This window comes from Seriola lalandi, unplaced genomic scaffold (genome assembly GCF_002814215.2).
Source record: "Seriola lalandi dorsalis isolate HSWRI2012SDOR001 ecotype SW California unplaced genomic scaffold, Sedor1 jcf7180002054562, whole genome shotgun sequence".
Classification (NCBI taxonomy): Eukaryota; Metazoa; Chordata; class Actinopteri; order Carangiformes; family Carangidae; genus Seriola; species Seriola lalandi.
The window spans coordinates 967153-985512 of NW_019525115.1; the positions used below are offsets into that span (position 1 = coordinate 967153).

General features: G+C 39.5%; 1 protein-coding gene across 1 annotated transcript in view; it reads left to right on the forward strand.

Moving 5' to 3' along the window:
- The window catches only part of csmd3b (CUB and Sushi multiple domains 3b), a 136919-nt gene that overhangs the window by 110459 nt on the left and 8100 nt on the right, over positions 1-18360 (forward strand). The window contains exons 52-62 of the mRNA XM_087176619.1: positions 123-296; positions 4038-4220; positions 4393-4569; positions 6223-6402; positions 6955-7128; positions 7361-7534; positions 11303-11376; positions 12972-13083; positions 13183-13362; positions 14862-14921; positions 15901-16059. Coding sequence (XP_087032745.1) covers positions 123-296; positions 4038-4220; positions 4393-4569; positions 6223-6402; positions 6955-7128; positions 7361-7534; positions 11303-11376; positions 12972-13083; positions 13183-13362; positions 14862-14921; positions 15901-16059 — 1647 coding nt within the window. The remainder of the gene's footprint in view (positions 1-122; positions 297-4037; positions 4221-4392; positions 4570-6222; positions 6403-6954; positions 7129-7360; positions 7535-11302; positions 11377-12971; positions 13084-13182; positions 13363-14861; positions 14922-15900; positions 16060-18360) is intronic.

Genomic DNA, 18360 nt, shown 5'->3' on the forward strand with positions numbered 1-18360 from the left:
TTCTGAATCGTGTATTTAGTTCTTGACAGCGGTCACTGCAGATCTTCTTGCAAAGCTGTGTTGAGTCAAAATGTGCTGTCTATCCCTCCCTCATCTCTCTCTCTCTCTCTCTGGGTCTCTAGTTGTAGATTGTGGTCATCCGGGCTCTCCCCCTAACGGTTTGCTGAGTGGAGATAAGTTTACATTTGGTTCAACAGTTCGGTACTCCTGTCTGGGCGGTAGACAGCTGAAAGGAGAATCATCCAGGACTTGTCAGCTCAATGGGATGTGGAGTGCCCCTATGCCCTTCTGCTCTGGTAACCATTTTTAACCGCTATTGAATATACTGACTTAAAAGTCACGATATCAGAAGAAGAGATAGAGAGAAGTTGCAGATGAAAGGCAAGATGTCTTAAAACATGTAGACTCAACAGAGTGTGGAGCATTTCATGCCTTTAAATCCTGCAGGCACACTTTCTTAACCCTTCTACACTTGATTGGAGGGATAATAAGAGGGATGGACGGACAGATAGAGAGCAGGGTTACTGCATGAAAAGAGAACATATCACTATCTGTCTGTTAAACAGCTGTGGAGCATAACCTCCCTCTAAAGACACACACGCACTAGGACCTCTAATCATGTGCAGGCCCGTTCTAGTTCGTTTTGTTAACCTATTTTAAGTCAGTTTAAAGATGTTCTTTACATATTAACACATTTAAAACTTAAATAAATATGTATAGCGTGTGAACCGCTTATCGTGACCCAGGGTGAATTTGACCCAGACGGATGTGATCATTATAAGTGGTTTCCATTGTATGTCCTGTGCATTTTCTCTTGCATTAGCTGTATTGTCTGTGTGAGTATATTTGTGAGAATACTGTGTACTATAAATGCCCCCCGTTATTGTTCTGTAAACTGCTTTACACAAGCATATTTCCTCCCTACTGTATATGCATATCTCAACACTTATTCAGCTAGATTCTCTCCAGACAGAAAGCCACCTTCCCTTCCATGATGTATAAACAAATGTTATATGGTTCTCAGTCGGCTGGGGGCATGATTACGGCTCTCCGGAATGAGAGGCTCCCAGCTGCCACTTATATAACAAACTGACTGAAAACACATTACAGATGATTTGACTAAGAATACATTGTTATGTACAGCAATTGCCCAGGGGAGACGCAGGGTGAGAGAGGGTAATAGTTTAAGAAGCAGTGATTCATGCTTTTTACCTGGCAGGTCTGTGCCAGAGCCCTGCAGAAATAAGGGTTCAGCCTATTCTAGCAGTGCTAGCTCCGCAATTATACTCCATGACTGCTGATAAGCAAATGGTGTTTCTGATGTAATATGGGTTATGTTACCCCACTGGCATTTCAGAAGTCATTAACATACTAGATATAGTTTAAGCAAGTGGGTACAGTGGTTATTGTTACTAGACCTGAAGCCTCAAATCAAATTTTCTTCACTGAGAATTATTTGTTTTGATATATTTGTCATTATTTTGTTTTTTTCTTAGGTTTTCAAAATAGAGTGAGATTTAACGAGATCAGGATTTGGGATTTGACTTTTATTTCAGTGTATGTAAATGCTGTGCCTTGGCCTACTTACTTACCTAACTACGCAAACATTGGAAATTCAAAAGCAAAAACATTCAAGTATCAAGTTTTGTCATGGTAAAATGAAAAATACAAACAAAATGAACAAGCATGCTCTGTAAAGACACATCTTGAATATTTATTTATCAGGCCTAAGCATTGAATGACCTTGTTTTCCAGCCATGTGTAAAAAAAACTGACTTTACAGCTTTGAAGCAAAATGTTCAAATTCTGTGTCAATGTATTTTACAACAATAAGAAACTTGAAAGACTACAGCCAGGAGATTATTAGCTTATTTTATCACAAAGACTGGAAACAGGGGCAAACAGCTAGCATTGCTTCCACAAGAAAAAGAAAAAAAAGATCCACCCACCTGCACCTCTAAAACTTTTAAGCTCTACAAGAAATAAAGTGTAAAAACAACAAGACATGGTTTTATGGGGGTTATGTTCAGGACTATTTCTTGGTAGGGCGCAGTGACTTCTTGTCATTATCATGAAATGAACAGGCAAATAGTGGAGACTTCAGAAAATAAATAAAATTTTTACACTTGCCGAAGCTGCCGATTTAACAAATTAGATATAATATGTTAATAAGTGACCTTTAAAGATGCTGGTCGTGGATTTTTTTTACCTTTGGAAGGAGCCATGTTAGTTGTTAACCGGGTGCTGGCTGTAACCTCATATTTAAAGGAGAGTGGTGAGTGAATAAGCGTATATCTTAAAATGTCAAAGTATTACTTTAATTTTTAGTTACTGAAAGCTGAGTGGCTGCTGCTTAAAAAAAACATTTTATAAGGAATTACATCATGTTCAAACAGTTTCATTAGTCTTCCCACACCTCCCTACTCGACTTCCTGCAGCAAGTCCTTGGATCAGATGAGTGAAAATCTTATCGCCTAGTCATTTTTCTCATCCAGCATTATGAGAATGTCTGCAGGCCAGGGCAAAGTAGCTTCAGCTCAGTAACACATGAATTTATCCAAGCCAGACTACAGCCAAATCCTTCTATCGGATAGATGTTACTGTTTGTGTGTGTCCGATTTGTGGTTGTTCCAAAGTCACCTGAGGGAAACAACAGCGATTAGTTTTCACAACACTTTGTCCCACGGAAACTTACACGTATACATGCGCACACATTCATGCACATAGGCAGGCTTGCACCAGTAACATCAGGTAGATTGATTGTGCGCCCTGTTGAGACCTAATACACCTGAGGCTACATGGTGACTTTGGATCTGTGTGTGAGCTTCCCATGGGAGTTGTGTAGATGGTAATGTAGTGTCTCTGAAGGTATGTATGTGTGTGTGTCTCCTGACTGATGGAGCATTTTCGATCTGTTCTCATATTCTGAAATAAAAATCATTTGACTTGTTATAGATAGTTTCCTCACATTTCTGTGCTTTTAAAGACAAATAACAATGACACAATGTGGTAAAGGTTTATTTATTTACATCTGAGAACACTGTCTGCAATCCCGAGGCATTACAAAAGATGTTAAGTCATTATGTGTTGTGTCTGTGGGTATGTGTAAGCTCAATTTAGCAACAAGCCTCTAGATATTTGCAGTATAGTACAAACAGAGCCAATGTGAAATGAGGTTATTTGTCAAAAGTATGAGGAAAAAATCACAAAAACATTGCAGATACATTTGGGAAATTCTTATGGTAGTTGTTCATCACACAAAGCATTTGTTGCACACCTTGAAGTAATGGTCGATAATGGATGTGAATGATGTTAGTAAATTTAAAATAACAGTAAAAGTAGTAAAAATATTCATCCTGTGTTCTGCTAGCTGCTATCCAAAACCAATTAATCAGGCTGTGACATTAATTATATGCACATATAAGCCAATGCAAATTTTAGACCATTAGCAAAATAGGCAATAGTGACCAGAAATGTTTGGGTAGCAATATATTTATCAGAGCCAGTGCATTTGGATGACAGTGTGTGTGTTCGTGTGTGAAAGTGTGTGTGTGCTCCCAGAAGCTCGCTCTGTCTGTCAGGCAGAATTTGCTGACCAGGCGGCTATACAAGGGCAGAGCAAGGATCACACACACACACACACACTGCCACCCACCTACCCAACACCACACCAACACACACATACACTCTTAAAGCAAGTATGTGCCCCTTGTCACAAGTATATGTAATACTATTTGTAAGCAGCCATGAGAATGTAATTGGAACATGGAATTAAATATTCACTTCACGCTGCTGGCTTCACTCAGCAATGCTGGTTTGATATTTAAGTAATAAATTACTATTATTTTTTTGATAATTTTAGATTTTTTTCTCCTTCTCCCTCTCCGCTTCTCCATTTAGAGTTTTAATTTGATCAATTAAAAGTAATTTTAAGGTTTGAAGTTCATTGTGTCTTTGTAGAATATGCAGCTGGTTTGTGATGACTGTAGTTTTGAAGTTGGCGACCTAACCCTGTCTTTTTGTTTCTGTCACTGTAGGAGACACAGCTGGTTCCTGTGGTGATCCCGGCATTCCCTCCCATGGCTCAAGGGACCAAACGGATTTCAGGATCCGTTCCAAGGTTTACTTCAGCTGCTCAGAAGGCTACGATTTGATTGGTTCCGCTGAAAGGATGTGCTTCCCTAATGGGACGTGGTCCGGCACGCAGCCCTTCTGTAAACGTAGGAAGATTCTTAATACTATTTAATTTCAACCTATCCAAACCCAGGACCTTGACAATGACCCAGTTATATATGCACTGCACAGTCTCCTAAAACAAGTATAGTCATGGAGCTGAAACTCATTGAAATGCACAAGGCTTTCTCTCGCTCATTCTCTCCTTTTTCCCCCCAGCTGTCCAGTGTGCTAACCCTGGCACTCCCAGTAATGGCAGAGTATTTCGTTTGGATGGAACAACGTTTTCTCACTCTGTCATCTACTCCTGCATGGACGGCTACCTGCTCACTGGCGCCACTACTAGGCAGTGTCAGGCCAACGGGACATGGTCAGGAGTACAACCCAACTGCACCAGTAAGTTACCTGCTGTATATTGAAAGATGGCTGACATATAGATAATTTAACAATATCTGATGCTCTATAAGTAAATACATTCATCTGCAATGCATTTTTGTTGTAGCCTTATTAATTTGACTGTAAACTCATGAGGTGACTTGGAAGCTGAAGAGCCGACTGTCAGCTTTATATATCACTTACTATATATAATCAGTATTAAATCCTTGCTTTGCGAGTCTGTAACCCATAAACATCTCTAAACTCTGATGTGTGATTGTGAGGTTTCCTTTCCAGCCTATTGCGACCCTATTTTATGCGCTGTTTTAAATTATTCTGCGACAGCAGAGGGTCTGAGTAATGAAATTCGCCTCAAATCTTCATCCTCCTGCTTCAGACTTTATAGAGTGACATGAATAACCTTGATCGTTGTTTACTTTAGCTAATTTGCTTTTTGAACTCTGTGACAGAATTCCCAAGAGTAAATAACCATAAAGTATTATGTTTCGTTCCTATATGAAATGTGACCAAAGCTGTGGTTGGAACAAATGTTAATCAGTGCTATGTGTTACTCTGACTGAAAAAATCAGCTTGTTCACATGCCTGTAAAGAAAAATACAACAGTGGAATATAGCAATAACAATTTACATACTATCACAAAAAAATACCATTTTAACAGGTAGAACTTCACCTGTCTTGGGATCTCACATGAAGAGAGTCTTTTAATAGTATTTAAATGTTTTCCAATTGTCAGTGACATTTCCTACTTTAATACACTATACAAAGAAATACAATTTAAAATATCTAGCAGTATGGGACAAAGAGACAGAAATGCTGAGAAACCAAAATTCTTAAATATGGGGTCCTGGAAAGAAAAAAGTTTATAGCAATCCCTGACTTAAAGGAAATGGCTTTTACAGTAGATTACACTACATCTATTAACAGGCATGACAGTATCTGGGGTGGCTTTAAAAGCATTTAAACTGCCTATTAGACTATGAAGGACAGTGCTTTTTAAGTACAGTCAGGGGAATCCTAATGTTCTTTAAAAGAGTCCCAGGACCATCTCAGCCATTTTTGATATCACTGTTTTTTCATTCATGAGAACTGAAGCCCATAAAGGAATGCAAAGAGATCTCACAGTTCGATCACAGATTCACTATCCCCTGCGATCTCCACAAATGAAACTTATATATTATGGATACTACAGTACTATAGTAGTATAGATAATTTTAGTTAAATGTTAATGCAAAAAATGGCAATAACAACTTTTCAAAGTTTCATGACTGACATTTTGACTCATTGTCCACATGCAGTTTTAGTTAGGTCATCTCTTGGATCACAGCAACTTTGGGATTCCCAAGACAAAGTTTTCTCAGTTATAGACTTAATCTTGACCTTTGCCATTCTGATGTTTATTTATCAGATGGTCCTCTAGCTCATTTTAAAAAACAGTGATTGCACAACAGTCTTTCACTACCACTCTATCCATTTCTTTGCTTCTCTCACTTTCATTGACCCTCTGTCTTTCTTTTTCTCCACCCTCTTTATCTCTTCCAGAAGTAATAAGAAAATTAAAATTCCTAATATCTTGTGCCATAGCATGAGCGTGATCTGAGCAGTAATCGTCATTCCATCTCATTTACTCCAATCCTATCCAACTTTTCTCTATAGTGATAAACTGCGGTGATCCAGGTGTGCCAGCTAACGGCCTTCGTTATGGAGAGGACTTCACAATTGCTCAGAATGTTTCCTTCCAGTGCCAACCTGGATACAGAATGGAGGAGGATGGGTCACCTGTGAGGACATGCACCCAAAACGGGACGTGGAGTGGGAATATGCCCATATGTACAGGTAACTGAATTAACAAAACATCCAACCCTGCTTCAGCTCTACACAGTACTATAAAACCACCACTAACACTACTTTGTACAGAGGTATAGAATTATTTCCATGTTTACATTACAACTACTGTATTCATAAGTGAACTCTAAATACAACTTCAACCTATTTGTTGCCCCAGCTACTGTATAAAAAAACTGACACAGCAGATCTGCTCAATTAGCAGTCAGTTCCTCTGTGAGGAAAAACAATAAATACAAACAAATCACATAATACTGTCTGAGTCTCATGTAACAGCTTGTAAGTTCCATAATTAGTTTAAACTGTATCTATTACTGAACTTGATTGAAAGTCTTCCCAGACAAGAGAGTCTCCCAACTATTTGCACTGGTAAATTCTAGTAAATTCTAGTGGCAATAAAATGATAAACTAATTTTACAATCACTATTTGAAATCCCCCTCACTACAGCTGTGGGTAGTACAGGACAGTGATTTTAGCTTAAACTTGATGTGTGCCTTTTTTTTTTCCTTCCTCACTTTCCGCCCTCTCTTTCTCCGTCGCAGCGGTGACCTGTCTGGCTCCCCCTTCCATCAGTAATGGGGTACTGCAGGGCAGTGACTTTGAATGGGGCAGCAGCGTGAGTTACAGTTGCTCACCTGGATATGAGCTCTCATTCCCTGCTGTCCTTACCTGTGTGGCCAATGGCACCTGGAGCGGCATGCTGCCACAGTGCTTACGTAAGCACACACACATCCACAAATGCAGCACATATGCATTTGACGTTGCCTGTTATTATTCTTTATCAAACATCAATTACAGTTGGAAGAAAAAATTTAAATTTGTCCTTGAGCTACACAAAGAATGCGAGCGCTTGTCAATATCGTTAGCACCGCATGCTGAAATGGAATTGTGTGTGTGTGTGTGTGTGTGTGTGTGTGTGTGTGTGTGTGTGTGTGTGTGTGCGCGCAGCAAAGTTTTGTGGTGACCCAGGTACACCAGTCGGTGGTTTCAGAGAGGGACGAAGCTTCATCTATCAATCAGAAGTGTCCTTCACCTGTGCTCCACCTCTCATTCTGGTCGGCACAGCAACAAGACTTTGTGAAAGTGACGGTGCCTGGAGTGGGACGCAGCCACGCTGTATCGGTAATTTTAATCATCTATGTTCACTTGCCCAACAGACAGACCAGGGAGGCAATTATACAAATGAAAAATATTATCCAAACTCCTTTGTCTCCATTGGTCATGCAGTTTGTATTAATCTGCCAGAAAATCTCAACATGGAACAGTGTATTATTTTGTTATGGAAATACTTTTTGCTATATTGGCCAACAGAAATCAATATGACCCCCCCCACCCTCATTTTTCATATTCATGTGATCACTCAATCTCATGCAAGAAGTCATGTTGAAAACGGTCAGGTAGCGCTTCGTATTGTTGGAGATTTAATACTAATACTAAAACTATCCTTTGTTGATTAGTTGGTTTGAATTAGAACATGTTTTTTCTACAAAACTCCTTTTTTATTTAACAAAAGAGGACAAAGCTTTAAAATGTTAAATTCTGTCCAAACACAAGCAGCCACACAAGAACTTTGTCTAATAAATGCAGTTCATTATTGGAAAGATTGATCTGATGAGAGAGTAAGTAAACAGCTTTTGGTACTGAATAGTTATCATTACTCTGAGCTACAGGTAAATCGTCAGTACCCAAAAAGTATTGAGATTCGATACCCAGCCACATAGGTCTTAGTCAAAGCACTGTATTTCTTAATAAATCCATAAGTTAAGAAAGTTCCCCAGTATTATGTTGTTCAACTAACTCTCCAACTCGGCTTTTAACCTCCACCAAAAATTGATTTAAGATTTTACTGATTATTTTTTAATAGTTCCTGACTTTATCATCAATCATCAAGCCCACATGAGCTGGAGCACAGCCTGGTATCCTCAGGCAGGGGTGTCTTACCCACTTCAAAGTCTGGGTTTAAAATTAAAAGGCAGTGATGGTTGGTCACTAGAGCCCCCAGACCTTTGAATGAGATTTCTCAGGAGGTAAAATAAGTATCTTCTTTTAAATAACATATCAAAGCAGAGTATTACAGACTTTCTTTTAATGTTGCCCCATTGCTGCACATAGGTTTTCTTTTGATTAAAATTATTTTTGTTTGTTTTTAATGTATTTCCTTTCCTGACTGAATATTTGTATGGGTTTGTAACCTATGAAACACATTATTTTGTTAATGCTTGCTCACTGTGGAGCCTGGACTGGTGTCTGATAATTCCCCTGCCTAATGATTGTGGCAATTAATGACCCATCATTATGGAGTTGACAGCCACATTTCAGTTTACTCAGGGGTTTGCTGTGTAGAGCAACTACTGCTCTGTCAAAGCTAAAGTTACAAAGACTTATTGGAATAATAATGAACAGTGACTGGAGGCTCATCTGAGACAATCTTGTTAATGAAAAGACAGCCTTAGGAGGACAAGCCTTAAAGGATTCCTCTGATGTGAGGGAAAGTATCATTTCCAGATTGACAACTTCATATAAAACTGCTACTTTTTTCACTGTAAGAAAGAATCAGTATCTTACCCAATAATGAAGATTACAATCTTGTGTGTCTTTAGTTTCAGCTTCAAATAATTGAGCTGTGAATGAGTTGTGAAATGCTGAGTGTTAAGTTGTTTTTACTGTTACCCTGGATGGATGTGGCTGTGTCACTTTCCACATGTATGACGGCTCAGTTTCTATTCCAGCGCCCACTGAAAGCATTTCAGTGGCTTGTTTCACAAAGGCCATCTGCAAGGAGTGCTTACACACAGGCCACAAATGATGGCAATGTGCCATTTCACAAATGATTGTCTCTAACAAATTACAGACATTCTTGTAAGTCTTACAGGGTTTTTGCATCTTCATGCAAGAGTCACATGCATGGCGTTTGTTTTTATGAGTGAAATGTGCCAAAACTCATACGAGATGTACTCACATGTTGCAAGTTGTGGCTTACTTACTCACCAAGCACTTCATTAGACACACCTTACTAATACAGTGAGCCTTTTGCTCTCAAAACGAACTCAGTTCTTTGGGACATCGATCCCACTGGATGTTGGAAACATTCTTTTGAAATTTTGGTCCGTGTTGACATGATTGCATCCCATCATTTCTGCAGGTTTGTCAGCTGTACATTCATGCTGCCAATCTCTATCACATATAATACGATATATAATATAATAATATAATCTCTACCACATGCCAAAGGTGTTTTATTGGATTGGATCTGGTGACCGGGGAGGACACTGAAGTCATGAAATCAGGTTTAGATGGCTATCATGCTAGCCATTATAATGTGGTAAATTATGTCCATTAAGGGATGCACACGGTCAGCAACATCACTCAGATAGGCTGTGGGATTCAAACAGTGATTGATTGGTATTAAGGGACCCAAGTGTGCCAAGAGAATGCTGTTTGTGTATCTATGTAGAGTTCCATCTGCATCTGAGAGGGAGGTTATATACAGCAGCAAGTGTGTGACACATTATGCCAGTTGTAAAACAGTTTTACTGTCGAATTAGATCAGCTATGTCTGAAAACTTCTGATCTAAAAACTTGGGTTCCTGTACGGGAAGCCCTTTTAGAAATTACAGAGAAAGTGCTTGCTCATAAGCAAGACAACGCCAGTACACACTGTAACTTACAGCATTTAGTAAAAGGCTTCTGGAAACGGGAATCCACATCCAACTTCAAACAAGCTTCTGCTATTCGGGGATTAAGAAGAAAATGAGAAGGGATATTCAGCACACATTACAAATGGTCCCAGTGGGTCAATTCAGCACCACATGTGATGTTTCAAGCACCACTTCACATGTCTGATTCAGAGCAGGTGCTTAAACAGCAGGTATGGTGATGAATTGTAATAAATGAGAGCTTTTGTAATGAGAACAGACACTTGACTCTTTGTTCCTTCATATCTCTAGATAAGGCTTGCATCCAGTACTTTTACGGCTGCTATTAAGTCAAACATTCTTTGTGAAATAGATGACCTAAAAATAGAAGGTACCCTCTGAAATGTTACTTCATTGATATAAGAACTTAATCTATACCTACTGAGAAAGAAGTAGTTATAGTGTAAGTATGCTGCTTGTGAGGGGAAATCTTTCCCTTCTGTAACGTGATGGTTTTTTGAAGCCTGAGACTGAAACACACACAACCACACACACAAACACATAAAGGGACTCTCAGCGCTGCTTTGTTTTTTTCTGTGATGGAAGTGAAGTAAGAATGTAGTGTTGAGTGTTGGCGTCTGTGTGTGTGTGTGTGTGTGTGTGTGTGTGTCTGTGTGATTGCAGCTGTATGTTAGTGTGTGATGTGTATTACTATGTGACTGAAAAGGAATGAGTTTTGAGGCGAAGCAGCCTGCTCTTTAAATAAGACAGACGAGGGAGGAGGGGTTTGGTGGGCAGAGAGATACAGTGACATGGAAAGATAGAAAGAGAGAGGAAGAGATCAGTTAGAAAAAGAAGGGGAGAGTTAAAGGAGACAGCGGTGAGAGAGAGAGGAGGGCAGTTAGATAGGTACAGGAAGAGAGAGGGTGAGGTAGGGGGGTGGGGGGGTGGAGAGTGAATCTGTCATTTCGGAAGCTGTATTGAATCGAGCTCTGCGTCAGGATGTGCTCTACATGCTGATGACCCTGCCACACTCTCACAAACAGTTACACACACTCTCAAAGCTGGCCCAGCTTCGTTTTCTGACAAAGCACTACTGCCCCCTGCTGTCCTGCTGCGATATATAACCCAGTGTTACCATGACAACAGAGGAGAGTAAGGGAGAGTTAAGAGAGGACACATAATGCTCCTGCTAATTTATCTTTCTTTTAGATTTTGTGTGTAATTACTCAAACTCTTGTCCTGTTCTTTTCAGAACCGACCAAAACTAGCTGTGATAACCCAGGAACGCCACGCTATGGCTCCCTAAACCGGACCTATGGTTTCAAGGTAATATATATGTTCTGATAAACTAACTGTAGCTACCTTCTTCTTCTTCTTCTTCTTCTTCAACACAAATAGGTTGATATACCACCAAACAGAGAATCTTGTGGTGGTGGTGGTGGTGGTGGTGGGGGGGGCATATTTAAACAGTACCTTTAAATATGTCAGCTTGGCGTCAGCAAATTTGTGATTTTTCACCATTTTCTGGACACAAATAATCGATGAATGAGAAAGTTACTTGTCAGGTAAATTGATTATGAAAATAGTTGTTAGTCGCAGCCCTATTAAGTATTTTGGGGGGCGTATATGCCTTCATTTGGTCGTATGCAGTATAGAGCAGACAAACATCCCCAGCCAGACACAACTTGGGGAAGTTGTGATTACATGCTCACCATATTGAACCTCTAGGCCACGAGGACACCCTGTGACTCACTTTTTCTCCTTTAATCTAATTGTTAATCCAATACTCATGCCATATAACATAAGAGCTATAGGTTGCCGTAATCATTCATCCTGGCTACACTGCTTATGAAGTCATCCCTTTGTTCTTTTATTTCACAGTAAAGGATGGGGGACTAATTCAGAGTCTTTGTCGTGTGCAAAAAGGCATTTTAGAGTGCAAAGCTTTTATGAGGCTGCAGCTCTCTGACTGGGTTCAATAAAGTGAGTAGCCAAATAGGCATGTGTAGATATGTTGCCAGTGCTGTGTCCTGGCAACAAACCTAAATGTTAGTACCAGGAAGGCCCCCCCAGTGTTTCCCCCCCAGGGGGAAACACTGTCCATGGAAATACATGTGAATAAATTACTGTAATATTGGAAGATAACCACTTGTTCTGACTGACTCAGACAACTGAAGCCTCGTATTAGCTTCGACCTTAGATTTTAGAATGGATTAGTACACAGAACAAGGACTATGGAGTTTATTCCCTATTTTTTACAGCAACAACAACAACAGTGATTAGAATTACTCTTTCAACCTAATTACTGTGTTTGATTTGAGTATTGTATCACCATAGACTTGAAAAATCCTGACCTAGCCTGCAAACATAATACACCTTTTAGATTTAGATCAGTGTCTATGACATACAGTCAGAATTTTTGTTTTCAGGAAAACTGAAGATGTTTGAGTTTAAACAGGTACTTTTACATGTGTTTGCAGTTCCATAGTCATCTACATCTCTGTCTGTATTTCCTGAAACGCCAAGGCACTATCAACAAGTGCTCTGAACATGATTAAAAAAATAGATAGATAGATAGATAGATAGATAGATAGATAGATAGATAGATAGATAGATAGATAGATAGATAGATAGATAGATGGAAAGATAGATAGGAGTAAAGATTTTATTGAATGTGATATTTGTCAGTGCAACACTAAGTACTCAGTTACTGTGACATAGCATTCTACGACTGTGTCCTCTGGTCCTTTGAAGGTATTCAGACTCCTCCTGGACCATGAGCAAACAAAGCATTATCAAATTCTCTTTACCTCTCTGTGTGTGTGTGTGTGTGTGTGTGTGTGTGTGTGTGTGTGTGTGTGTGTGTGTGTGTGTGTGCGTGTGTGTGCATTTTGTCTCATTCTCTCTCTCTCTCTGTACAGGTGGGAAGTGTGGTGTCATTTCAGTGCCAGCCAGGTCATTTGATTCAGGGCTCTTCCTCTAGAACCTGCCAGCCTGATCTGACGTGGAGCGGGACACAACCTGAGTGCATACGTAAGAAATATACATCCTGTCAACTTGTTCACTTACCACCCTCCATCCAAACTGTCAAGACTCAAACTCAACTGCACAAAACCCCTCTCCACCCTCCAGCCCATGCCTGTAAGCAGCCAGAGAGTCCGCTCCATGTGGACGTGGTGGGGATGGATCTCCCTGGTTTTGGCTACACCTTGGTGTACAGCTGTCAGCATGGCTACTTCCTGGCAGGGGGCTCTGAACACAGAGTCTGCAAGAGTGATGGCACTTGGACTGGGAAAATGCCTATATGTCGAGGTAAATGTTTTGCTTCCCTGTTTTTCAATTTTATATCTGCGTCAACCGCATTTGATTAATGATCGTATCCAGAGCCATTAGTGAACAGGTAGGAGTGTTGTACATATCTTGCTCAAGGACACTTTGTCAGCACACACACTGGGAGAGACCTGCCAGCTGGAGTAGGGTGAGATTTCCTGGTTGGGTGGTCAGTCCATGGACCGGTGGTGAATCTGGCAACACTGATACAAAAAAACTAAAACAATATCCCATGGTGTTTTGTCCCTTCGTCGACCATGTCCATACAGGTGGGGTTATAAATTCACCACTTCTCATGAGTCCATTTTTCTTCCCCTACAAACTTTAGTCCATACAATGAGCTAACAGCAATAGTCTGAGTGTGTAAACTGCCAGGGGAACAGCTACCTGCTGGAAATCACAGATTGCACTGGTGCTCTGTGATCGATCAAGTTACTAGAATGCATGCTCCAAGTTCCTTGTAATGTATATAGTTAATGAAAGGAGTGTGACCTATTGGTCACCCTTTATCTTATCTCAATACTCACCAGGGATGTATTAAAACTCAATCAATACTTGCCAAAACAAATGTCAGTTTAGTATCTATTTTTCAATTTTGACTGTTTTAGACTTCCTCATACTGGCTTAAACGTTCAGACTGAAAGTGCATTCTTGACCTTGGAAAGAGTTGTAGACAAAACAATCTCACCCAAGGTCCATTTAGTAGCTGTTCTGTAGCCTTCGATTGTATCACCAAAACCTCTGTCAATAATGTTGCAAATAGCAAGATGTAGTTTCCCCAGGATGTATATAAACTGCCAATTTGTACTCTATTTGCACCTATAAATCCTTGAACTAATTTAAGTGTTTGGCTTATTCATCAAGAAATGTTAACAAATGAAGTTGTGAAGCCTCCATTGTGCAAAGAAAAGCTGCAAGCTTCTGCACTGAAATCATTCCACCAAGGCTGCCACCCTTTTGCCCTGAAGTAGCCTTCAAAATTGGAGCACTCTCTGATCCAATTTGAGATTCTAGGACAAATACCCTCTCCCTTGCTTGCCTTTACTTGTTGGCAACAATGGCTGCATCTTGAAGTGATGACAGAAGCTGTTCTGAATGGTCAAACCAAAGTGTCTTAAGGCCACATTTAAAAGGATCTAATATGCACTGCAGTCTTTGGCTATGAACTCTATTTGTATTGCTCTGCCTACAAATAACCATTAAAAAGGTTTTTTTTGGAGACCCTTTTCAACACACGTCTTTCTTATTTTGCAAGTGTGACTAATAGTAATCAGCACTGCATTCTAATTTTGTGATTCGTTAGTATAAAGTGCACTCTCTCCTGGAGAAATCTGGTTTGTTAAGACATCAGCTGATGGACCTGCAAGTTAAACAAGAGGCAAACCAAAATAACCATAATATTTTTTGCATATTGTGTCCCTAGGACTCTGCTCATGTGTTTTAATGGGTTCTTTCACCCTCTGTTTCTACTGTGTGTATAGCTGGAGAGAAGAAGAAACCTGTGAAACCGGCAACAGGAACTCCCAGCCCAAAACTAAATGGTCTGTTCCAATACAGTCTTTTCTATTCCAGACTAGTACAGTCCTATCGTTTCTTGACTCTTATCTATTCTATTTTGGCCTGGTTTAGTCTTTAGTTTAATAAATTCTGCTCTGCCCCTTTCCACTCTGCTCCGTTCTACTCCACAGTGTTATTCTTCCTGTGTCTTGATTTTATTGTACTGCTTTTCATCGCAGCTCTAAATAATTAATTTTTCCTCACTACACATAGAAAGGTAAATTAACTATTGTGATGTTCTGGTCTTCTGTCTGCTGTTGTTTTGTTCAGTTCTCTATTTTCAGCTCTGCTCACTTGCAGTCTGTGTTATACTGCTGTAGTTCAATAACTCTTTGCTTCTCATTGCACATGAAAGAGTTCCTATAGCTAATATATGTGCAAGTTGCTGTAACTATCAAAGCATGGAACACCCCTTAACTCTACTGAAACATTTTCCCTAAAGCCACACATTTAATCATGTTTCTCACTAACAGTGTCTGTTTATGAATTTACTGTATGTAATTCAGGCAAACAACAAAAACCAAGAGGTTTAGCAGTTGCCTCTCCTTTGTATATGCATATTGTGGTAATACATGATATCATCTGGAATGAGTAATGAAGAATTGTGACTACTGATCAATTAGTATTGTTGGAAAAATTATTGATAAAAAGACATGACCTCTTGTAAACTAATTTCAGTTCTATGTGTTTCTATTCTATTATTTTTGTTAGGTACTGTTTTGTTCTTCTCTGTTCTATTCATATCTGTCTTTTTATATTCTATTCTGTAAATTTCTTTTTTATTCTGTTCTGTTTTATTCTGTTCTACTCTATTCTGCTCTGTTCGGTTCCATGATATTTGTTCTGTTTCAATTCCATTCTGTTCCATTCTATTCTTCTGCTCTGTTGTGTTTTGTTCTGTTAAATTCTCTTTCATTCTGTTTTGTGGCGTTGTTTTATGTTCTGTTATGTTCTTTTCTCTAGTTCCAGATGACGTCTTTGCTCCTAACTACATATGGAAGGGTTCCTATAATTACCGTGGGAGGAAGCAGCCCATGACACTGAGCATCACCAGCTTCAACTCCACAACAGGAAGAGTCAACGTTACCCTTAGCAACGGCAACATGGAACTGCTCCTATCAGGCATGACACATTATGATTAATTATACCCAACATATGGTACTTTATACAGTATATATTATAAATGGTGTGATGTGCCATGATAGGACATGTCATGATCACATCCCGTGATTATGTTACAGTACTACATGGTGCTGTATTGATCCATTGGTAACACAGTAAATAAACACTCAGACATTAAGTGTAAAATGGAGCTTCTGCTATCAACACCTTTACTGACAACACATTATTTCTGCTGCTTTTTACTGGTTGATTATTGGTGTCTGAATTTCACTACTTTCCTGGAACTGCCAGCTTCTTTTAAATGCTGTTACTGTATCTCCCCCCAAAGCACAAATATACACATAAACTTATTCACACGCAGACCTCCCAGGGTCCTACAACAGCGTCAGCAGGGGGTTAAGACCCTATTAAAATACTAATCCTGTTGAAGCTAGAATTGGTTCTTGGAGTAGCAGAGAGCACAAACACCATATCACATAACCATGCAGCTATCAGACGTTTAACATCCATCTTCTGGCTTAAAGGAGCAGCTTTAGATCAATAACATCTGAAGCTGTGCTCACGCAGGCACCAAAAGGTCAGTGCCCAGCTGCATAAAACTGGCATGTTTTTCTTTCCTAAGATTTCTCTTAAGATTTCAAGAAAAAAAGAAAGGCGGGCACAGGAGAGGACGAGAGTAATAGAGATGATCTTTGCAAGCTCTTCAGACTCAGACTCGAGTAATGAATGGAGGAAATAATTTTCATATTTACCTAAGCACTGTACTTAAATGAGTAGTTCAACATTATTGGGAAACGCACATATTTGCTTTCTTTCGAAGAGTGAAATGTTATTAATCTTAGGTCAGCGCATTAAGTACAGAGTTGTAGTTAAGACATGTTCAGCCTAGCTTCGCATAAAATCTTGAGGCATGAAACAGTTGACCTGTCTCTGCCCAAAGTGAAAAATATACATACCAACACTTCTAAGGATGTGTACATAGTGTACTTTGTTTGGTTATCTCATACATGACCACAAAATTATGATTTTTGACATTCCCAAAAGCAGGAAATGTGCACCTGGAGATACCAACTCTTTAACATCTTGTAGTAGGCATGATTGAAGGTTTTCACCAAATCAAGTTATCATTGATCAAAAGTCTTGTCTGGTATTAGTATCTAGGTCACATGACTTGGTTCAGGTTATCTGTTGTTATTTAGTCAGCTTGATCAGAAATCATTCTAGCTGCCAGTGGTGCAGGACATGTTGACCAGATGGTAAGTAATTGTATGTTAATCATATTTATCTACAACAAAACAATAATATTAATTCATCAAACTAATTCTGACTATTGTCTTATGCTGATGAAGAAAAACCGGTTGAACGATGTTTGTGATGTAATATGAAAAACTCAAACCTGCTGTATGTTTGTGATATTTACTGAAAGTAGCAAGTTTCAGTCTTTCGTTGTTTCTTATGGTGGAGGTGTATAAACCAATGTCCGCCCCCAATTGGTGTGCAGTACAATATTTGTCATTTACACATAGCATAGGACATTTACGTTTATCTTGTATTTTGGTGATAGATTATTATCTGGGTTACAAAGTAAGAGGTTAACTTTGTGTTTGCACCTCCTGAAATATTTTTTTTCCAGCTGGCAGAAGAATTGGTTTGAGCACCAGTAAACAGCAGCTGCCAGTGAATTCAGAGCACCTGATGACTTGTCTTCTCCTTGCAGCTACTTTCTCAGATTTCTGATGACGGTCTGTTCCAGCTTATTGCTGAACAGACAAATCTCTACAGCTGTCAACTAATTGGAGCCAGGATTAACACCACTGGGAATGAGCTTAAGTCATTTGTTGGTATTAAGATAATCGTGGGGGTGGTGAGAATGCAATTTATGGATGATTATTGAGCAGAAGGCACACGTTATCCCAAAATAGACGGTGTGATACCAATAAAAAGGTTTAAATCCCTCTCAAGAATCATCCACTTTCACGATAATAAGACCTGCCCTGGACCGGCTCTGTGAAGTCACAGCAGTGCTGAAGCACAAAAGGAAGATATGCCTGGAAATTGATAGTGGGAACCAGTTCTCCACAGATCCCTTACAAGGGATCTTCCTGGAAAACCTCACCATTGGTGTATCAAGATATTTGTTTGAGTAGGTGTTTCTGGTATATAAGTATTTCCCGACATACAATGGAAAGAGCACATTTGGCACAGCATAGGGTCCTGTCAAAGAACTTGGACTTGTAGCCACTACTGTCTTTCTGCAAGACCATCATCCTCTATGTTGACTTTTTGACATCTCTACCACTC